Source organism: Mastacembelus armatus, chromosome 5 (assembly GCF_900324485.2).
Source record: "Mastacembelus armatus chromosome 5, fMasArm1.2, whole genome shotgun sequence".
NCBI classification, from domain to species: Eukaryota; Metazoa; Chordata; class Actinopteri; order Synbranchiformes; family Mastacembelidae; genus Mastacembelus; species Mastacembelus armatus.
In genome coordinates this window covers 19,406,916-19,430,376 of record NC_046637.1, presented here as the reverse complement: position 1 = coordinate 19,430,376, position 23,461 = coordinate 19,406,916, and the positions used below count along the sequence as shown (strand labels likewise).

The 23,461-nt window shown below is 39.6% G+C and overlaps 1 protein-coding gene across 7 annotated transcripts in view; it reads left to right on the top strand.

The window, feature by feature from the left end:
* chl1b (cell adhesion molecule L1-like b) overlaps positions 1–23,461 on the top strand; it is a 58,330-nt gene that overhangs the window by 23,837 nt on the left and 11,032 nt on the right. For 3 of the 7 annotated variants that reach the window (XM_026307999.1, XM_026307994.1, XM_026307995.1), the window contains 22 exons: positions 7,987–8,177; positions 9,665–9,682; positions 10,506–10,614; positions 10,820–11,010; positions 11,571–11,693; positions 12,126–12,296; positions 12,599–12,625; positions 12,813–12,924; positions 13,115–13,296; positions 13,983–14,114; positions 15,000–15,140; positions 16,125–16,236; positions 16,490–16,656; positions 16,738–16,903; positions 17,020–17,147; positions 17,502–17,603; positions 17,889–18,086; positions 18,306–18,376; positions 19,159–19,381; positions 20,448–20,563; positions 20,806–21,010; positions 21,143–21,265. In XM_026307999.1, the coding sequence (XP_026163784.1) occupies positions 8,078–8,177; positions 9,665–9,682; positions 10,506–10,614; positions 10,820–11,010; positions 11,571–11,693; positions 12,126–12,296; positions 12,599–12,625; positions 12,813–12,924; positions 13,115–13,296; positions 13,983–14,114; positions 15,000–15,140; positions 16,125–16,236; positions 16,490–16,656; positions 16,738–16,903; positions 17,020–17,147; positions 17,502–17,603; positions 17,889–18,086; positions 18,306–18,376; positions 19,159–19,381; positions 20,448–20,563; positions 20,806–21,010; positions 21,143–21,265 (2,917 nt within the window). In that variant the 5' untranslated portion in view covers positions 7,987–8,077. The remainder of the gene's footprint in view (positions 1–7,986; positions 8,178–9,664; positions 9,683–10,505; positions 10,615–10,819; positions 11,011–11,570; positions 11,694–12,125; positions 12,297–12,598; positions 12,626–12,812; positions 12,925–13,114; positions 13,297–13,982; positions 14,115–14,999; positions 15,141–16,124; positions 16,237–16,489; positions 16,657–16,737; positions 16,904–17,019; positions 17,148–17,501; positions 17,604–17,888; positions 18,087–18,305; positions 18,377–19,158; positions 19,382–20,447; positions 20,564–20,805; positions 21,011–21,142; positions 21,266–23,461) is intronic. The other 4 variants (XM_026308000.1, XM_026307996.1, XM_026307998.1 and 1 more) reach the window with 3 other exon arrangements.

Genomic DNA, 23,461 nt, shown 5'->3' with positions numbered 1-23,461 from the left:
GTAGGATGCTATGGTAAAACAGAGAAGCATGCTTCAAAGATCAGTATTAGTGATTAGGGGGATTGTCACAGGCTGGCAGAAGAAGATTGTGGCAGAAAAAAAAAAAAAAACTCAACTGATTTTCACACAGAGGGTGACCTGCGCACCCACAAAGTTTACATTCATATTTTACTTTAACTGATCATTGCAAATAAGCACTTTTCACCAAACCTTCAGGTGCAACAATGTAACTGAAGGGGGGGGGGGGGATGAAACTTGCATTCCTTCCCTCTCTTTTGTACACACCCGGTGAATAGCCTTTAGATTGGGCTTTGTGGGAATGACTGTCAGTGGCTTAATGAGCGTCTTTGCCAAGCTAGAGGCTTTGGCAACATATGTGACTACAGTGCCTCTGTTCCTCTCTGTCTCCAGCCTGTATGACACAACACAGAGCTGGCTCAGTGCTTTCCAATTTTTTTTTTTTTTGCAGAAATCTAATTTTGCCTAACTCATGGGTTTCTTTTATTCTGGATGTTATTACCTGGAAAGGAATTGTTACACCTCTCATGGGAGCCAGAGCAGAGAATAAAGTGAAATCTTGTAAGTATTCTATAGTATCTGGGGATGTCTGTTGCAGCACATTTACAGCAGGTTAAGCATGTTTTGATCTTTCCACTTGCAGAAGACACTCTGGGAGGCATTCAGTAGGTTTTCATCGAAAAGTAAAAAGAAACTAAACTGAATTGTCATCACTAAATGTTACTAAAAACCTTTTCATTAATCCATAAAATAATTGTCCGATTAATCATTAATGAAAATAGTCATAGGTTAGAGTCTTATGTGAGCTCAGGCGACAGTAGAAAGTACACCAGTTGCTCGAGTTGATCACTAACTAATAATTTCTTCCACAGGATGAAGCAGGGTGTAATTATATTCTATGGGTGTTTCTGTAGACATTGTGTCAGGCCTTGTAGTTCAATAATTTAACTTCAAGAAGCCTTAAACCTCACTGATCTAAAATCAAGCTAACTAAAAGTGTACAGTGCAACGGGGTACAGAGACATTACTGTATATCTGGATTATCATCTGAATAATTTCCAAAGCACTGACTAAACAAATACAGACTCTATTCACATTCATTCTGCCTCTTGTTTCTTTGGCAATAGTAAAGGTGATGAATTTCAAACTGACCTCCAGGTTCATCACAGTAGACCTTCCATTGATTTATCAAGCCCTTATAAGCCCCCTTATAAGCCTTTATCAAGCCCCTATAGTTGGTGTGAGTTTGATGGGTTTGATGTTATAAATATGAATTAATATATATTATATATATATATATAAATATATATATAAATATATGAACGTAACTCCACACAAAGTTACATTCCCTTAGTTGTTTTGGGGTTCTTAACTTGTAAAATGTAGAAATTTGTAGCTACATATCAAGTGTATGCAACTTGCATGAGGACCATTTCAGAAGTTGGCCAAGTTATAATAACTTTGCTTTGAAAACATTTAAATGATTTCTGGGTATTAAGAGTTTGATATTTTTTTCAGACAAAATGACATTTAAAGCTAGCTAAGTCGGAGCAGCACCGTGGCTTGGTGGTTAGCACTGCTGTCTCACAGGAAGAAGGTTCCTGGTTCTAAATCCGGCCTTTCTGTGTGGAGTTTGTGTGTTCTCCCCATGCTTGCATGGATTTCTTCCCACAGTACAGAAACATATATGTGAGGTTGATCGGTGATTCTAAAGTGCCCATAGGAGTGAATGTGAGTTTGTGTGGTTGTGTACCTATATGTAGCATTGTGATGGATGGGTGACCTGTCCAGGGTGTACCAGCAGATCCCCATGAGCCTAAAAAGGAATAAGAGGGTATTGATAACGGATGGATGGATGGCTAGATGAGTAGAGATATTTATTGCGATGGGTTTCTGTTTGCTGAGTGGTTAACACTGTTGCCTCACAGCAAGACGATTGTGGGTTTGCAACCCAGCCTTTCTGTGTGAGTTTGCATGTTCTTCCTGTGCTTTTGTGGGTTTAGTCCGGGTACTCTGGTTTCCTCCCACAGACCAAAAACATGCATGTTAGGTTGATTGGTGACTCTAAATTGTCCATAGGAGTGAGTGTGACTGTCTGTGGTTGTTTGTCTTTGTGTGTCTATATGTGGCCCTGTGATGGACTGGTGACCTGTCCAGGGTGTACCCCTGCCTTCCACCCGAAAGAGAGCTGGGATAGGCTCCAGCAGATCCCCGTGACCCTGGTTAAGGAATAAGCAGGTATAGAAAATTGATGGGTTTCTGTATCATTTGTTGAGTACAAGGATTCAGTGTAAATACTAAGTTTCTGCTCTGTGATATTTTGGAGTCTTGCATCTTGAGTGTCTGGTCTTGAGCTCATTTGATTAAATTTGTCTCAACACAACCTCTGCCCGACCCTGTTAAGTGATGGAGAGGCACAGGAACTGGGCCACATATCCGACAGCTGTGTCAAGCAGCTTACCCAGAGTAACACTGTCCAGATGCTCAGCCCGAGCACGGAACAGGAAATTCAAATGGCATACTGCAGTCAGCAGAGAGCATCTCATTTCACAGGCTGAAAATTTGATTTTACTGTATGTATATTAGACACCTGAAGGGATTAAAAAGTGCATGACACAGTGTTTCAGTAAAAATGCGGTTTTGCCACTGTTGTGTGTGTTATAGGGACATCAGACATTCTTGGTTGTTGGCAGAAATAAATTGCTTCGGGGTATGTTGGAGGTAAGGATTTGGGATATAAGCGCCATCGATCATGTCTTGCTGTGGCACAGTTTCATCTGGGGAAATTGCCAGCATCAGTCAGACGAAATGAATGAATGTGGAGAGGAGCACGCTGTGTTAGTTCACACAAAATAATATTCCAGTCCCCACAGTCCAACTTGTGAATTCATCTCTCTGCCGGCTACTCAGCGAGGATCACACACTAATGTGATTATTGTCCTGGGAAAGGGGGGCTCCTGTGGGACTTCAAAGACAGCAGATCAGAGGGAAAATGGGAAAAAAAGCTGTAAGCTGCAATGCAGACAGGTGCAGTGCACTTTTTAAAACCTTTTCTTCATATTAAACATATTAACAGGTTCAAGGTGAGGACTCACATCTCCATGCACATACATTGTTTAATTTCATGTTGATCTTTTGCATTCATCATATAAATTATTGTTATAAATTAAGGACATAATCTAAAACAAGAATATTGGTTATCTCTGATATGGATATGGAGATACTATTATAGGTTTTATGTAGTTGACTCCATAAAACCATTCTTGTCTTGCTTGAATACTCATTCATTCATTCACCCTATACCTGTTTATTCCTATTTGGGGTCACAGGGATCTCTCAGAGATCTCAGCTCTCTTTGGATGAAAGGCAGGGGTACATCCTGGACAGGTCACCAGTCCATCACAAGGCGACATAGAGACAAACAACCTCACACACTCACATTCAATCCTCTAGGCAATTTAGAGTCACCAATCAACCTGACAGACATGTGGAAGGAAACCAGAGTACCTAGAGAAATGCACAAAAGCACAGGGAGAACATGGAAACTCTACTCAGAAAGGCCCCTGCCGGGTTTTGAACCACAAACCTTCTTGCTGTTTGGCAACAGTGGTAACCACTCATCCACGGTGCTGCCCACTCTTGAATAATTACAGAGGATTTTCATATTTTACAAAGAAATAGCGTTCAGACACACAAAAGAGCAGCTAATTGGAGAGTGGGGAAAGCCGTCATGCTCCTTTGTTTGTGGAAAGATGAAAAGCTTCATAGAAAAATGCACATTACTGACAAGATGAAAACCCCTACTGGTTTAAAAGCTCTTCAGTTGTGTTTTTTTTTTTTCTCACATCTTACAGACACTTGTACACCTCACTCTGCAGGGCTGCTGTATGTTATGTGCAACACGTAACTTCACTGTTTCTCTGGTGAGGAGAGTTCCTGTGTGGTCATGACAGTCACACACCGCACTGTTCAATCCAAATCGGTCTTGGATTGAGCCCCATTCTCCCGTCCACAACTTCCTTCATCTTCCTCTGTCACTTAGCTTCCCTGCTCAAGACTCAGTGCCCTCAGTATGCTAATGCTACAGACCCTTGAAATATTAATGGTGTGATAATTGAACTGTCATGCTTTCTGAAATGCAGTAAAATTGAGCCAACTCTCAATTAGATAAGCACATAATCTAATATTTCTCCCTCTTTATAATCTCATTTGGCATCTTGTTGCTGTTTCTTTCTCCTGATTCTAATATTTTAATAATAGATGAATTCCAATGCCGAGCTTGTAGTAAAATACGGATAATGTTTACCACTGCCAAAGGTCAGAATATAATCTGTTTCAAATTCAAAAGAGAGGAACATAAAAAGTTGAATGTTGCTGCTTACAAGAGTCAGGCAGTGTATCAGGTTTGCATGCTAATTGAACAATTAAAAAAGAACAATAAGACAAGCTAAAAACTGTACACCCATTACACACATCAGAAGCGTCATGAGTGAATTGGTGCTTAGTGTTAATCAGCTCGGCTGTTGTTTTAATTGTTCTTGAATGATCAAATAGGAATCAGTATGGAGGCATTATCGGGACTGTGAGAGGGAAGTGTGGAGCTGATGTCTTCCCGTCGCAGGTCTTTAGCAAAGATTTTTTTTAATCCAGCCTGACAAGACGAGGATCTGCTTAATCCTATTACACGCTTGCACGTTAAACTACAGTAGGCCCACACTTTTCAGCCTGTTATCATCCAGTGAGAAGGGAGCAGATGGTGCCAGCTCAAGAGCCCACTGTAGTGAACTTTAAATGGGTGAGCCTAACTCACCCTGTTACTAAACAACACATCCACCTGCATGGGGAATGTTCCAGGAAACAACTTGTTGGTGTTGTATTTTTTCTTGAATTACTTATATGTTCCTTACAGTGTGTGATACTTGCTACATTTTTTTTAAAGGTGTTTATGGTCACAGTTTAAGTGTAATGCCAAACCAGATGGCTGAACTATAGGAGTCATGAAACAGAAGGAGATTGCCAGTTGTACTGGAGTGAGCCAGAAATTGTTTCTTTAAGAAAAAGAAGTCACTGAATGGTGCACAATTGTCAGAGATACTGCACAGTATACAACAGTGTTAAGACAGGCTGAAAGTCTCTTGGACTGAAGAGAAGTGTGGTGAAGTAGGGCGGGGGAATAAATAAACATTGGTTGCCACTGAGAATTTTCTCCAAAACAAAAAGAGAAATATATGGTCAAGGCTACACTGTTGACAACATACTAAGAGCCTGTCATATCAAAGAGATGAGGAACTGACAGCCGACTTCCCCAGATAAGTACCACAGTGTTGGTTCAGTGAGCTAAAGGCACTATATGCACAAGAGAGATGAGCACATGCCTTTTGCACCATGAATATCAAAAGAGATCATTTAGATTAGAGTGGAAACTAATGAACATTTTTGTGGTTGACTAATGATCGCATAGTGTGTTTGTGTCTTATGAATAGCTCAAATGAAGAAAATGGACATTATATAATGTAACCATCATATTTGATATAGCTCAAGATTAGATCTGGGAAGTTTGAAAACTATTCGCATAGTGTTTTATTGTGGCAACAATACTGTATTAATGATGAGTGATTGGAAAAATTAGGTTACAGTGCTTAAAATTAAAATTAATCTACATTTGATGTTGGTGACACGGAGAAAGACTGTGAGAGAGTGCCCACAAAGGGAGAGCTTTGAAGTTTCTCTTGAACAACACTGCTTCATTTCCCTCTTGATGCCCCCCTCCATGACAGAGCTTCTGGCCCCTGTAAGCTTTGGCTAAGTAAGGTTAGGGTTCATATTGGCAGCAAGTAGCTTTTAACCTCCTGCCAGCTTCATCAATCTCAGGCTGGTGTGATTGTTGCTGAAAGGGGCGGGGATTAAGAACAGCCTGCGGTCTGTAAATCAGTAGAGCTTGAGGGGGCCCCTCTTGTATGTACCGTATAGATCCAATAGGCACCATACTCTCCAACGTCAGTGTACACATCATCACTTGCAGCAGTTAAGCTCTGAGTGGCGCTCCCTCAGCCAGATGGTGGAGTTAGTTCCCAATAAATGTTTAACGAGGGGGGAACAAATTAAATCAGGCAAATGATCAAGCACAGTTTGAACAAAGCATAATCCATCCAAGGTGGTGTTGGCTGCTAAAGGATTTTGACCAACACAATAGGACAATGAGAACATATTGTCTTGTGGGGATTGTAACTCTCTTCCCTCTCCTCTCAACCCAGCCAATCTTACCAACAAAACACAAGCCAATTAGCACTAAGCTCTTACCTTTTGATTGGAATCTGTGTTTAGCAACATAAATCACTATGCCTGAGAAAGCCTGAGGCATTCCTCCAGATAATTTATAACTAGGAGACACCCATCTTCAGTTAGAAATAAAGTCAATAAACCTGAATTATGATTGAGCGCTTTGGATGTCTAATATGTATGGCACACTTTGTTTCTCAAACGTTCTGTAGGTGAGTGGTGCAGAGGTCAGATGTTGATTGGTAAAGGTCAGTATTGAGTCACAGACAGTCATTACTCTTACTGTGAGGCATGGCTGAAAATTTCAGAGCGTGAGTTCATTTGAAAACGGACCTGCACAGAGTGAATGAAATCGAATCCTTTGTTCTCTGCTCAGCTATTCAATTACATCTCTTGAAATGTTTGACCTCAGTATGCTCTATTGAATTTGTAAAAGCAGCAACAGTATTGGAACAGAGCAGAGGTTGGATTTAAGTGCCACTGTGGACAGCAAGCTCCTTTCCAGACATAGCACAGCTGGCTGAGCATGGGTTAGAGCTCGTATCTTTGTTACTACCGCTTAACAACACCCCCATGGCTTCTTCTTCTTCTTCTTCTTCTACTTCATTTGCTTAATTGGGTTCCCTATCAGCATCGATACAGTAATTGCAATTACAGGACTTTATCCTTGCGCTGCTCCTTGCATGTTAACCATTTCTGTTTTACACGAGCACCAGCAAAACTCCCTGTAGAATAATAGACTTAAAATTTCGTGTTTCTGCAGAACTCTAATGTTTGCTATTATTTCTCTTTTTGGTATTATGGGGTACCTAAGCTGTTGAGCTAATTACTTCAGCATGACCTGCTGTGTTGGGTCACAGCCAACATGAAGAACACTAATGAACTGACACCCTAGAGGGTTTAAGGAGCACTGCTTCACACACTAAAATTCCCATACCTCACACATTTCCATCCTCCTTGCTACTCTATTTCAGCACTCTGGACCGATCATGTACTCGTTATGGTCCACACTCTGGTCTGTTAGCTGGAAAATGATCCAATGCTCAGTACTGCAGCCCGCCTGGATGACTGCAGACAGCTTACTCTGTCTGACTGTTAACTAAGTAGCCAGTTCTGTTTATGCCTCACACCCCTCAGGCAGCAATATTTGCTGCAATGTAGATAAATGTGAGGCTGCATTGTTAATGTCGTTAAGTCATGGTTATCAGACTCATGTAGGTGCATCTCAAAACAGCATTTTGTGTAAATTAGATGAATACTATTAACATTGATGGTAATTTTGATTTCATTTATTTTTGGGGAAAAAAAAAAGTTTTTTGTTTTTTTTTTTTCTTTCATTAACATTGAACATCTGCCATGCATTAAAGTGTGTTTGCTTCCACTTGGAAAAATACATGATCTGCTACACAATACCACAGACAGCAAACTACAAAACAATTTGAGTCCCAGGGGAAGAAGGTGATAGAAGGCTTTAATGTGAGTATTTATTTGTCACACCAAAATCTGAAATAGTGCAGAACATAGTCCCTGCCAATGCAAATGAAAATTTGTGGTGTGCCTGTGTACGCCTGGCTGAGCAGAGAGCAGTTCAGCTCCCAGTCACAGGGGGATTTGTTGTGTTTGGCTTTTCCCCTGTGCCAGCGCGTGGGTGGATTCATGGGGCCTTCTCTGTCTGTGCTGCTTTCACAGGTACAGCATCTCCAGCGCGTCACAGAAATGAACTGAAGACAAAGAAAAGAGCACTCATTTCTTGAAGACGTGTCAAATTTACAGTCCAGCGATGAGGTTGCAGAGGAGCCAAGGTCTGGTCGTCGTACTGAACCTGATTACCTGTATTTGTGCCTTTCATGTGACTACTGCCATAGACATCCCACTGGAGGGTGAGTGCTGACTTATTATAGTACATCACTAATTCACAAATGTTCAGGATGCAGGAGGGTACATGATTGTTTCAGTGACTGCTGTAATAAAAGGGGCAGTTCAGTGTAATAACTTTCTATCATAATAGTTGGTATTAAATGTACACAATGTAAAAACATGACATTTAAAAACAATGTGGGCAGGTTTTGCTTTTGATGAACCTACAGAGAATTATGACTTCAATTTGACTTTATGGAGGTTTATAGTGATTTTCAGCAAATTTTCATTTTCCTGGACAACAACTTTACTGTTTTGGTTCACCCTCACTCAGAGCATCATTTTAGCAAACAGATTTCAGAGAAAAAGCACTAACAACACATTGCACCAAACAGCAGATAGATACAGTTCACACCAAGCTTTCGAACACAATGGCTCATTTAGTCAGATAGTTCTCTTAGAATTGTATGTAGAGACAAAATTAATATTGAACTTGGAATTTCCAGATATCCATTACACCAAATGAATGCTGATGTTGCTCTGACACTGTCTAATAAATTCATCATATGAATTATGAGCTTGTTTCTGCTGCCACCAAGTTGCTAAACAATCAGTTATAATGTTTTAATATGTATTTATAGAGTTTTACATAATTTCTTCAAACTTCTCGAGAAATAAAATAAGGCTTTCTGGAGAGTTTTATACTAGTATTTACTGGGACATCTGCTAATATGCTAATCGTGTCTGTAGAAACTTAGTTTGAGGAGGTTAGAAAATAGCCATTAAAAAACTCATGTTCATAATTTCTGGAATGGCTCTGAAGTGGATAAAGCAAAGATAAATTAGACATTTTAGGTTGAATTAAGAATGTGAAAATTTATCTTGAGATTAGTCCAACACATGGATTTAAATTGGGTGATTCATCCTAAATTGACTCTGCTAAAATGTTGCGCAGTGTTTTAAAGTGTAGCAATTCAGCTAAATTCTGACATAATAAACAACCACACCTAGTGAAAACTTATTACACAAAGATGATGGAATAGAATATATAAACAAGGAATAGTTATAGGTGTAAGGGATTATACAGTTTATGTCCTTGATTTGACTTGATGCACTTATATCAGAAAAAATGTTTTGAAAAGCAAATGTATCACACTTCAGGGAACTGCTGTTGTGAATGGAATATATTTGCAGCTATTATGTTGTTTGAGTCAGGTTTAATGTTTTGTTTGTGTTGGTCCTACGTGTATCCCAGTTTTCCTAGAAACACATATTAAACCTCTCCCTGTAAATTATTCAGAAATATCTCTTAAAGGCTTGATAAAGCAGGGTTCAAACAGGATTTCTGAAAATGGGAAAAAAAAGACATTTTTTGGGCTCATTTTTTGATGTCAGAGTATAATTTTAATTCACTCTTCTGTTTTGCTTCACAAATGTGTGAAGAAGGGATTATTCCCAAACTGACTGTTTCTGTTGTTTATTTTCTTCCCTGCTGCCATGGACTGTGTAGTTTTAGGTCATGTAAACAGTAAGTGACTCTGACATACTGCTGCTGGTATTAGTGATGTCCTCAACTCTCTCTGTTTGTTAATCTCCTGGCTTGTTGTTGAGTACAGCAGCCAAATGTGTGCTAGATCTGAATCTCATGTTTCATTGGCCATCATTCCATAATGCTGACACTTTAGCTTTTAGGATTCATGAAATTTGCTTTTGCTTTACATGTAATCATGCTAATACTGTGTCGTCCATTTTCATCTTTAGCACATGTCAAACCTGTCATCATTTGCTCATGTGAGACCAAATCAAGAGTTTTATGCCAATATATAATCTATACAATACATACAATCTATCAACATGACTAATTCAATAAAATGACAGTCAATTCAATAGACAAAACAATACCTTTCAGACAGTTTGAGTAAAGTAATTGTCAGTGTTTTATAGAGGTGTATATTTTGGAATAGAACTCTTGCATATAAACACATACACATACTATACTGGTTCCCAGTCTGAGGGGTAATGTCTGCCCCAAAGGGTCTAAAGGTGACTCACGAAAGTGGTCACGAAATGTTTAAATGGAGAAGACAGAAGTTCCGTTATTCTGTTCTGTTGTTGTTTTAGGGAGTTTTTCCATTTTTCTGCATAATACTTGACAGTGTTATTTTTACTGAAATGTACTTTTAAGTTGACCTGTTCAGTTAGGTCATTTATGAGGGCTCACTTTGTTCTAAGCCCAAATGGCTGGGAACCACTGCTGTAGTGTAATGTTACATATGAGACACTTCTGAATAGAATTATATGCCTGTGTTGTTACTCTGACATGCTTGTTTGTTTGTTTGTTTGTTGACCAGTTGAGCAATTGCCCACCATCACAGCTCAGTCGCCCAGCTCTCTCATTGCCTTCCCTTTTGATGAGAGCTTCTCTGTGACGTGTGAAGCCAAAGGGAATCCGGAGCCAGAGTGAGTACCAAGCCTTGCATCACTTTAGATGGAAAGAGGTGTCAAAAGGTTGTTAGCAGCCAAACAAACACAAATAACAAACAACAACAATAACAATGATAATGGCTGTGTGTATGCTGGTTTTGTGCACCAACATTGAAAAAATGAGCATGCTGCAGTCTCAGCTGAAGGACTTGACATTTCAGCACAGGCTTTCTTTATGTAGATTCAGATGGACAAAGAATGGCCAGGAATTCGACCCCTTTCTAGACCCCCGGCTGCTGAAAGAGGAGAATTCTGGGACCTTTGTGATACCCAATAATGGGAACCTGACAGAGTACCAGGGAACCTATCGCTGTTACGCCTCAAACAAACTGGGGACTGCCATATCGAAGGAGATTGAGTTCATTGTGCCCCGTGAGTAACATACATTTGTGAGTGTGTATGCATTTGTGTGTGTGGGGGCTCTGTTACAGCGCTTTCAAAGTGATTCAGAGCCAGCAGTCCTGTGTGATGAGTGCACCTCTGCATTGTGAGCTTTTCATTGTATTGGATGTGGCAGAAAGTCATTGAGGCTCCAAAGTGCTCCACCCCTTGCAGCATCTCATCTGTAGCCCTAATACCTCATGTGACCTAGCCTCTCCTTTGCTACATTTTTCATTTTGTTTCAAAGCACAGCACATAAATTCTCAAAGAAAATCCATTCCACATTGGACTCTGATGAAATTTGACTAGTCCTCAACCACTCAGCAGTAGTGACAATTGTTGTAGTGATGTCTGTTTTATTTATGCTGGATACCTGAAAAGAAACACCATAACATTCAATCTACTTAATGATACAAAGCTCAGAAAACAAATGGTTCAGGGTTCAAGAATTGCATTAATGCCATCTTGTGGAGGAGAAGAGAACTGAGTATTATTTTTATTCTTTCAGTTTTGTCTTGTTTTCTTCACTTAAAGGTTTTGTCTTTTTCTAGATGTTCCAAAGTTTCCTAAAGAAACAATTGATCCTGTTGTGGTGGAGGAAGGCCAGGCTTTTACTTTGAAATGCAACCCTCCTAAAGGAATACCACCTCTGCAGATCTACTGGATGACTATCAGTAAGTGATACCTCTTATTTATAAAAGCATAAAAATGGTGTGTGCAATTGAGCTCAAAATAGCAATTTAAATATATTTTAGTGCCACAGCTTTTATTCTCACCCCATGCTGTATTTAGGTATATTTAGACAGAAAAATATTTCAAGCTTTTGAGGTAATTACACTTCATTAATCTTAAAGTGGGTCAATCATTACAAACTAATGCTGTACAAAGATACATTGTTCAAGCAGAAGTACATCAGGGCTTGCACTAAAGTACACTACTTGAGTAAATGAACTAATTATTTTCCACCACTGCTTACCTGGGCCAAACCTCGGGGTATTAAAACAGATTTAAAATAGATAAATACATTTATCGGCAGCCTTTCTTAAGAAAAATTACTAACATAACAAGCTAAAGTCTGTAAAAATCCTTGTCTGTTTTGTCCTCAGATCTTCAACACATAGAACAGGATGAGAGGGTGTCTATGGGCTTGAATGGAGACCTTTACTTCTCTCATGCTGTGGAGAAGGACAGCAGGAGAGACTACTGCTGCTTCGCCGCCTTCCCAAGAATAAGAACCATCGTTCAGAAGACCGCCATGTCTGTCATCGTCAAGCCAAGTATTTGTCACTTAAAATTCTTTTGTCTTCACTTCTCTGTCTTGTCAGCATGATGAAAACTTTGATTTGTTTTCCGAGCACTGATCACTTCCAGCACGTTCACTGATATTCATATTCATAGAAACACTTCAAAAGCCACCTGAGTGTCATGCTGTCTTTTTTATGTGCATCTTCTTGGTTTTATGTTTGGATTTTGATGTCGGTGATGTTTGTCAGGATTGTGATGTCAGTGATGTTTGTCAGGATGCATCCACATTGTCCTCATTTTCATTGTATTTTTGTCTCATCCACCTCCATTTCAGAAAAAAGTGACACGAACCCTGAAACTGGTAAGTTTAAGATTTTAGGGTAAAACACCCCCTGTTCAGTGTGTCTCTCTGTATGTATCAACAACTTTGAGCACAAGGCGAGCTTATCAATACAGATGTATAAAACATACTTAAGTGTAACCTTTGGGAAACTGCATTACATCTCTGATTTCCCTCATGTCGTCTGATTCTCTGCTGTATTCCTCAGCTAATTCAATCCTGGAGAGAAGACCCTCTCTTCTGACGCCCTCTGGTGTCAAATCAGAGCCAAAGCTGGTCAAAGGAGAGGATTTACAATTGGAATGTATTGCTGAAGGATTGTGAGTAAAACTATTGTCATAACTTTTTAATAGCTCAGGTTTTTATATATTTTGTCCAGCAACAAACCAAAACATAAAATAGGTCTTAGATTTTTCACACAAAAATTTGCTTTGTTCATAAACAGACATGAATCTCTGACTTTTCTGACATAAGTGTTTAATTAGACTTCCATTGTCCTCTTTCTGCTAGTCCAACCCCCAAGGTGGACTGGGTGAAGATGGGTCATCAACTTCCTGCAAGAGCAAAACTGGAAAATCATGGAAAATTGCTGATTGTTCCAAGAGTTGAACGCGAAGACAGTGGGAAGTACATGTGCAAGGCAAAAAACACATTAGGAGAAGCTATTCATTACTTCACAGTGACAGTCGAAGGTAACAACACTGCACACTAAATCTATTATCATATTAATAATATTTTTAAAAATATATGAAGTATAAGTAAATATACAAAGTATAAGTACTCATATTACATACACACTGCTCTTATGACTTATATATTATGTATGACAGTATTGGATTGTTAATTCTGTATGGTCAATGTGTTAGCAGCACTTCGCTTTTGTAGTTGTTTTCTGGTTTTATTAGTTCTATTTTATATAGTGTTGGGTAGGATGAACTTCTAGCAATTCATGTGCCATTAAAATATAATGAGATAATGGTTTTATGTAAGTAAATAAAGTACAAATAATGCCTATGATGCCTATAACACCCAAAACTCAGTGGCCCAAGTAGGAGTTAAACACTGAATCCTGAAAAAACTTGGCGTCATTACACAACTGCTTTTTTTCAACAGACAGACAAACTGTATCATGTAATCATGTATTTTGTGTTTATATGCAGGTGAATGTTTAAATATACTCCAAAACAATGTATGCTAGGAACTTAAACATAATGCCTATTACTGATTTTGGTGAGACAGCTTTATTCTAGCAGGACTCCTGTACTGAATAACATTGAACTACTGTTCCAGTAACTGTGTCCTGTCTGCAGATGCTTAGTGTCTTTCATATACTGACACTCATAAGTCTGATAATATCATGCTGACTGTGTTTTTCCAGAGCCTCCAGAGTGGGTGTTTGAACCTGAGAGTCAGCTCAGTATGATCGGCTCAGACGTGCTCATCAAGTGCTCTGCCAGTGGAACTCCTCAGCCGACTATAACATGGAGCGTGAACGGTGTACCCCTGCAGGGTCAGTCCCAGAGCTGTCTGGCTTAAGGACTCATTTTACTGTTTAAATCTTTTCTACTCAAATAACCAGACAGTTTTAAAGTCACGCTGAATGTGGATGCATCAACATATAATGTGTGGAACATTGTTTAAAAGTTGTTAGAAAAGTCTTTTTAGGCACAAGTACTAGCCTAAATGGGTGTTGAGGGAATTCACTCTGAAAAGCTGTGAGAATGGTCCTGAGCTGCCAGCAGCTCTCAGTTCTTTAAATTGAATTCCCGCCACAGAGACACAAACATTGTATCCAAGGAAAAAGAGACCAGACTAGAACAATCTGGCTGATATTGCTTCCACTCATGATGAAAATTGTGAAAGTGCAGGTATTCTAACATTTAGTAGTAGAGCAAAAGCCAGAAAGTTAAAAAGCAGCCCTGGCTCATTGGATGAGGGCAATGGTTCAGGTTCAATGGGTCAGCCATCTGACATCTAAGCCATGCTGCAAAACAATATTGAAGGGTTGCAAAAATGATTAACAGAAATAGGAATCCATAAATACTTTTAATACACCAAAATCATACACAGACTTTCATTAGATTTTTTTAAGACTAGGTAAATTGACCTCTCATAATCGTTTATATAACACAAAGAAATGGAATCATTCCTCAGTAAATTGGTCACAATCATGAAAATATACAACCAGGGATGGGAGGTCACAAGTAGAAATGTCTTCAAAGGTCAAAAGCCAAAACTTTGGGTGCAAGAGGTGTTTAAATCCTGAGCAACTCGAGCATGGATAAAACTTTTACATTACAAATTACATTGTATTACTTGTGTTTAATATAGATATGGTGTTGCAGCATGGATGTTGTCTTTAAAAACAGTCTTTTGTTGAATGCGTCTCTGGCAGAGGTCCCATCAGCCAACAGGAAGACATTTGATGACTCCATAATTTTACACAACACCAAAGCATCTGACAGTGCAGTCTATCAGTGCAAGGCTTCCAACAGTCATGGAACCCTTCTATCCAATGCAAACATCATGATTATGAGTAAGTAACACATCTTTTAGTTGTGTGAGCCAGTTTTTATCAATTCAGTTTCCATATAATGTTTTTATCAAGTACATGACAATGCAATCTAAAGATTTGTCAGACAAAGTATTTGTTTCACAGTATTTGTGAGTGTGTGTCAGACTTTGCAGAGTCACTTGGAGACTGTTTACTGATGTGTCAAGCTAGAGAGCTGGTGCCGATGTAGGCATATGCCCATAAAACAGTGAGGAGCCCAGGGAAGTAGGGTTGTCTATAAGCTGTACTCCTTCATTCAGACTAGTGGTTTTCCCTGTGGAGCAGCAAGCCCTGTTCCCTGCCATTTATATGCTAACAAGTTCTTTTCCAATTCCATACTGATTTCAGTGCCATAAAACAAACATGTGCCGCTTTACAAGTGCAGATAAACAAACAAAAAAAAAAACAGACAGAATGTCAGTATGCACAAGCCTAAGAGGAGTTTGTTAGCAGTGACACAGGAGTTAATAAAGCTGGACAGTCCCTGAATGCTAAGTCCCAGCTGCTGCCTTTATAAACAATTAGGAGAAACAGACCATTTCAATGAGAGGGTTTGGCTAGTGTGTGCACTGATAAGGTGCACACACTAGCCAAACCCTCTCATTGTTCCATTGTTTTCTTCTTTGATTTCATTTTTGCAATTATGCATTTGCGACAACCTGACAACTGAATCTTTTTTTTTTAAATGAAGGAGCCTATAGGTAATAGACAGGAAAGGCAAGACTGCTGTCACTTCATTTAACCCATGATAATCTCCCTCATTCCATTCCCAATTCATCTGGTTTTAGTTGCTAAATTGCTAAACTTCAATCGTGATCCCACTAAGCATTGTTAAAACCATCCTGAAAGTCTTGAAAGTGTAGTAGTTAAGGGCCATACCTCCATCATGGAATAGCTGCATCAGAGCATCCTCTACTTTCTTAACAACCTTATTTAATGACATGATTGTGCTGTTTGTCTTTGCAGATCTGCCACCTATGATTCTGACCAAGGAGGGGGAGGATTACTTCGCTGTAGAGGGGAAGGGAGTGATGATGCACTGTAAGGTGTTCAGCTCACCTCCCTCCACAGTCACTTGGTTAGTGTGCAGTATGTTCCTGTCTCAAACAGACCAGCAGAGAGCAGTAGATCTCAACTGGTTAATACATACAATCCTTCTGTGCCCTGGTTCTGCATCATGTCACGCAACACTAATGTTATATTGAGTAACTTTTATTTCTTATTTACTGCTGCAATGTAGTGTTCAGCCATTAAGACTGCTGATGTGTCCATATTCAAATTGAGAAGACTTTGAGATTTGAATGGTGCTTTTTTTATTGAATGTTTTCTAGGAGTAAAGACGACTCCTCTGAATCTGTAGAGGGGCCGAGGTTTACCATTCATGACAATGGGTCGCTGGAAATCTACAGTGTACAGAATGATGACACGGGACAGTACACGTGCGTAGCAAAAAACACAGAGGGATTGTCCGCCATCGATGCCACGCTCTACGTGAAAGGTAAACAGTTTTAAATGTAAAAAGTGTCTGCAGTGGCTCACAGTCCTTGAAATGTAACTAACACGGTTCTTCCTGTGGAAGATCCCACCAGAATTGTTGTGGCCCCAGAGGACCAGCAGATCTTAATAGGTACCACGGCCCAGCTCTCATGCCTGGTAGAGTACGACAAGTCCTTCAGCAATGACTTTGAGCTCCTGTGGGAAAAGGATGGTATGGAGATAGTCCTCAACTACACAGAGAATTCAAGGTAGCATACCGTTTTTTTTTTTTTCATATCACTGTAGACTTAATCCCAGCTGAAAATTCATTTCACTGTACTTTTCAGTTCAGCTCAGTCAATATTTGTCTCCATCTTCCTGTCAGCAGATACTTAATGGAGGATGGCATTCTTCAGATTACGAATGTTAGCCACAGCGACCAGGGTGTCTACACATGTGTGGCAAGAACTCCAGTGGACTGGGACACAGCCTCAGTGCTGCTCATGGTTTTAGGTGAGCTATTATAGTAACAATCTTTCTGCTTTGACAGCCAAAGGATCAGAGACCCTTGGTGCTACATTAATATATGACATATTCATCTGTGGATCAATATGTCAGAAAGCCAAAGCAGAGTAAGAACATGCAGACCATGGCTTTATTAGTGCAGTGGTTTGTCTCACAATCGCTGTATTGAGATACAGTTTAAATGACATACTGTATTTCTAAAAGAAACAAAAAAAAAAAAGAAACAGTCTCCCTGACGTTTGGGATGAGTTGATTGAGCATTTGTTCCTTTGACCTGTTTTTTGCTGGATAGATTGATGTTTCTTTGATTGTCCAAAGCCATGCTGTTGTGATGGTTTTCAGATGTCCCAGATGCACCTGAGAACGTGGTGCTGTCTGAACACAAGAGCAGAAGTGTGAAACTGAAATGGATCCCTGGGGATGATCACAACAGCTCAACCACAGGTAAAAAGCATCTGTGCAATTATATACAGTGTAGAACTTACTGAATGAGTGCTTCTTGCAGTGAATGGGATTGATATCATATACATCATCATACATCATTCTGTTTTGTTTGATACCACCTCATACAATATAAATCTATTACTGATTTATCTAAGCATGAATCATATTTAGACTCTCTGAGGAATATACAAGCCCAGAGCAGGGTTTAAGGAGTTTTCTGCACAGCTGGTGGTTAGATAGGCAATCCTTTGGCACCACTCTGATTGTCTTTCTGCCTGTCAACAGTCTTTATTATTGAGTACGAGGAAAGCCAGTGGGAGCCAGGAAACTGGAAAGAGCTGCTACAAGTGCCTGGGAACCACAACTCGGCTATCCTCAAACTCCATGGCCATGTCGACTATCGTTTCCGTGTGTCTGGAGTTAATGCTGTTGGGCGGGGTCCTCCGAGTGAGCCCACAGAGAGATATAAAACTCCCCCAGCAGGTGTGAGGCTTCCTCCTTTAATTGTTTATCGTATGCTTTGATAAGGTCCTGCAGGCCACTTGAGCTGCCACACTGCTGCTCTGTGAACTTTAAAGCACTCAGACCTACTACGTAATTGATTCCATTCTTGTTCAAAATCCGTTCTCTTGTGTGCTTATTCCACTGGAGATTTCTTCCTCTAATAATGCTGACAAAATCTATATTCCTTCTTTTCTACAGCCCCTGACAGGAACCCTGAAAATATCAAAATCGAAGGTCATTTGCCACATGAAATGGATATCAACTGGGAGGTATGAAATAGCATTCAGTCTTTTATTATTCTTTTTTGCAAATTCTGTAATGTGGGTTACCTACATAGTGAATTATTCAAATCTGCTATATTTTTGGTAGTCAAAGAAATTTCCCTATGAGAACAAAGATGAAGTTTTATTAATATTTCATAGGTAATTACCAATAGGAATTTAAGAAATAGGATTGGCCCACTTTTGAGGTTTCATTTTGTGTTCCAGACCTTTACAAAAGCTGCTTCTTTTCTTCAATTAGAAAGAGAAATGAGGGCTATGAAAAGGAAAACTTTCTTGTAGTGTGTATAGTAATATATTTAGCTTTATTGTAGAATTGTAGAAAGATTAATCTCTCCTTCACATATTATCTACTTGCCTTGTCATGGTATTGTAGCCCTCAAATCCTGGATTTTTGAGCTCTCCCACTATTAAAGATTTGCTTTTGTGGATAATGGTATCTTAATCTATATCTCAAGGTCCACGTTCTGTAAGGAGCAAAATTTTTTCTTCAAGCCTGTCTTAGCAAGCCCTACTGTATATCAAAGAAAAGCCTAACTGCTAGACCAGGTCAATTGTCTCAATGTTTTATTAGATAGTGGGATAAAACACTGCCAGTGTTGAAGCACAGTTCACTGCGTTAGCTTGTCATTTTAATCCCACAGAGGCAGTGACACTGAGCTGTGAAATACAAGTAGCATCTTATGCAACTATAAAAGTCAATATGAAACCCTTCACATAACTGTTGCTCATTTTTTAATTTTTTTCTTCCTTTTCCTTCCATTATCCAGCCATTGTTACCCATTGAGCACAACGGCCCTGGCTTGGAGTATAAGGTCAGTTACAGGAGACAGGACATAGAAGAGAACTGGAAGGAACACATGGTGAAGAGACACTCATTTGTGGTGATGAACACTCCTACCTTTGTGCCCTATGAGATCAAGATCCAAGCCAAGAACCATCAGGGGTGGGCCCCTGAACCGAAAATGGTAACTGGCTACTCAGGAGAGGACTGTGAGTACTCATCTTTGTTAACTTTATTTAAAGCTAAAATTGTTAATGTTTTCTTTTTTATCATGACAAAATTTGAGTAATATACAATGTGAAAAGAGTCACTCATTGTGAGAAAACCACTAAGACATATCTCTTAACACCTTCAGTGTAAGGAGCATTTTATTGTCCTTGAAAACTTTTTTTTTTTTCATTTGCTGTCCTCATTTCTGTGCTCATTAATGTTAAAGTTTCGAGAAAGCTGCTCTCTGCGACCTATCTAAGACCAAATAGTGCACAAAGTTAGCAACTTTCTGGCAACTTGCTTTCCAGCTAAAAGGAAAGTGTATATTGGACTCTCCTTCATTGGGTGGCAAGAAACAACAACTTTAGAAGAATGTGAGACTATAGAACTTTAATATTATAGAAAATTAAATAACATTATTTTGACAACTGAGTGGAGGCTGTCAAGCAAACATCGCATAGATTTTTTCTACTACAGTTGTCCTGGTAGAACTTTGTAAGACTATGACATGTCATAACTGGTGTTATTCCTTCTTGTTCTAGTGTTCTTTTTTTTCTCACTTCTGCTTAGCGTTGGTATTTTCAGTTACAGTATTGACTGGTGGATGTTATAAAATAATTTATTAAAAAGCTTTGTAAATTTGTTGAATGTAGTGTAGCAGTTAAAGTTGGTCAAGGGAATCCTTCCTTACAGAGATTTACTGTACTTCTTGTGTTTAGCTTTTTTCTGGACTTGCCCCCAGGAGGTCACGTCAGGTCATGTCACTTCTCATTGTTGAGTCCCTGCTCACACCTTGTTAGAAAATGCAGTATTTACCCCCTTTAGCTAAATGCTTTTATCATTTTAGCTTTTTGGACTGTAGGTAGAGCCGTTTATTGATGTCAGTCTCTGATTAGTGATCTCTAAATGTAGTCAGTTGTTTAGTACTGTTTGGTATTCTTTGTCGATTTTTCATTTCTAAAATATCTTTAATATTTTACAGTCTGACTTGTTTTCAGGGTCACTGTTCATTCACTCATTTTTTCTCAGTTTACTGTAGATTCTCATGTATATTTACTTTTGCAGTTCCCTCTGCTGCACCTGATGATGTAGCTGTGGAGGTGCTGAACAGCTCAGTGGTCAAGGTTACCTGGACACGTGTACACAAGGACAAGCTACATGGACATCTGGGAGGCTACAGAGTAATACCTCAAAAACAGACATTTGCTTTTAGACACAGCTTAAAAGGAGTGACCATGATCTTGTTCTAAACATTTGCTTTTCTCACTCTGCTCGGTCTCCTTACACGCTCAATTCAGTTCTATTTCTGCTCACATAACCAGAAAAAATGCAATAACTCATTCTTTCACACTTACATACATATGTATGATGTGCAACATTTGATCTGTGCTGTGGATGGCTCTAAGTGTCTCTCCTGCTGTAGATAAACTGGTGGCGTCTGCGCAGTCTGGTCGACTCAAAGAAAAGCCATGGAGACAAATACACGCTGACCTTCCCTGGGGATCGGAACCATGCTATGGTACCAGGACTAACGTCCTTCTCCGAGTACAGCCTCATTGTCATGACCTTCAACGGACGGGGCAATGGCCCAGGCAGTCATCCCGTCAACTTCAAAACCCCAGAGGGAGGTAGGATTGTGGAGAAACAGCATGGAGTTTATTGATTCACAACTACTAAAGGGAAAATCTAATAATAGCTAAGGAAACTGGGTTGCAGAATTCTATGGCTTACTGTGTGTATTACCTTTTCTACTTCCACAGTGCCGGAGAAAAATCCTGTTTTCAGGGTCACAGATGTACAAAAGGACACTGTCTTTCTAGGCTGGGCCCCACCAATAGAACCTAATGGGATTCTCACCGGGTACCTCCTCGAATATCAGCTCAGTATGTATCCCTGCACCTCATGCTTACACACTAATCCAGATATAATGGTTATGTCTCCTTACTATCCGCAAGGAAAGACAATTTTTTTCTTTTGTGTTCACATCCCTCTGTTTTTTCCTGCTTGATTAAGAAAAAAACTATTGAATTGTTTGAATTGAAATAAAATCACACGTCATACTGTATACTTACTCCATATCATAGAATAGCCTTATTGTTTTACACCCACAACCTCTACCTTTGTATAATATTGTACAGTATTGCTAAAGTCCAGTATGTGGTCAAAAAAAGGGGGCACTGGTGATTTTCAGCATGGCATGACTTCAACAGGGCCAGGGTCCGAGTGAGGTCATAGTGTGTTTATAGGAAACATGTCTGGGTGATATCTGTTGGCCCATGTGTCACGATCATGGCTCAGCTTGTGCTGACCAAGGCCACTGCGTCACAGTCTGTTAAGGTCTAGTCTTAGTGACCCTATCCTGTCTGCAGGGGACATCTTCACTGTAACTTACAGTCCCAGTGGGTTGCATTGCTAACCATATTCCTCATGTGCACACACATTACTGTCCTCAAACTCAGTCATAACGAAGCTAATGACTAACTTCCAACAATGTCTTACAAACGCGTTTCCCAGCTAATTGAGTTTGATTTGGCGGCAGCACAGGAGGGCTAAGTGTCATACAGTATTTTAGGAGAGGACATTTTCATTGTGCCATGGCAGTAAAGCTGATGGACTTTTTGAAGTGTGTCTTTTTTTTTTTGTAGTCCCCTTGAAAGAAGTCATGTGTGAAACGTTGAGGATAATGCTGCCAGCTGTCAGTGTATCATCAGTGACACAAGTGGAATCACAAGTGGCAGCGCAGCTGTTTGACGGCTACGCCCATCTTCACAGAAACCTTTAATAGCTTCACATCTCACTGGTTTCATAGGAAGGCCTGTTGTAACACTTTAACAGACTAAGTACATGGGAATATCATGGTGTTTAAATGGTTAAACAAACTTGGCGTGAGATGACTTTGGATGGTTTTCTGCATGAAACCTTTTGATCATTTTGCCAAGTTGGCACCAAAGAAGGTCAGTGAGTTCATCAGTACACTGGCCTGTGCATACAGCAGTTTTGGAAATTTTTAAACTCTACCAGCACTTTGTAGTGATAATAACAGCAGTTCACTATACTGCCTTACAGAACTTCTAACCCACTCCAAAGCCTGGGCCAGAGAAGGCCGCTAGACAACCACTAGAGTGCCTCTCAGCATGCTAGTCACACCACTTCACAAAGCAATACAAAGTAAAGCAAGTGAAGATGATTATCAGACTCTGTCCATTCTCTCATTTCACAATATTTTTCCTACTTGATAGGAGCACTTTACTGTCACACAGTACATTTTATTTTTGTGTTTCTGACACTTACACTGCAAATGTAGATGCAATTGAATATTTGTGTGATTGATTTTTTTGACACAGGTCTGAATTGAGTAATCTACTATATATTAGAGTTTTTTTTTTTTACTCACTGCACTGATTTGAAACATCTACACAAGTGGGAGTTCAAAATGACCTTGGCTTTAATTCATTCTATTTTACTTCCCATTTGGGTTAAGCCCACACTAGCCCATTCTCACATTTCAGTGCTAGTGAGCCCTGGTCTGCCTCACATTTCACAAGGCCAGCCATTTTTTGCCCAGCAGGCTGAGGAATATTTGGAAAGTCACCAGCTTTCAGCTAGTTCACTCGATAAGTTTGTTAAAAGTTTGTGTGTACCAAATGTTGAGACCAAGTGTTTCCAGATAAATGAGAAAAATATCTATCCACAGGGCAGAATGGTTGTGGCCTCTTCTCTATAATAGGGTGCATTGCTCAACTAACAAAAAATGGCTCCTTTTTATTCCTAGAAACAAAACAAAGAATGAGATCGCTGATATCAGTGGGTGGTGTCCTGGTAAAAAAGAGAAGCAAACCAATACGTTCTTCCAGGGTTTGCTACCAGAGTGACATAGCAAAGGTCACCTCAACACCAGCTGTGTTTGTTTTTGTTACAAAGAGCATAAATGCCACCTCCCTACCTACCGGGCTGCTTTACGTAGTGAAAAATTAGATCTCACTACAGTATAGACAGAGAATTACTCACTCATTAGCGAAAGCAAGTAAGTTAAATAATAGAACATTTTTGATTCTTCCTAAGATGACAGCCCACAAACA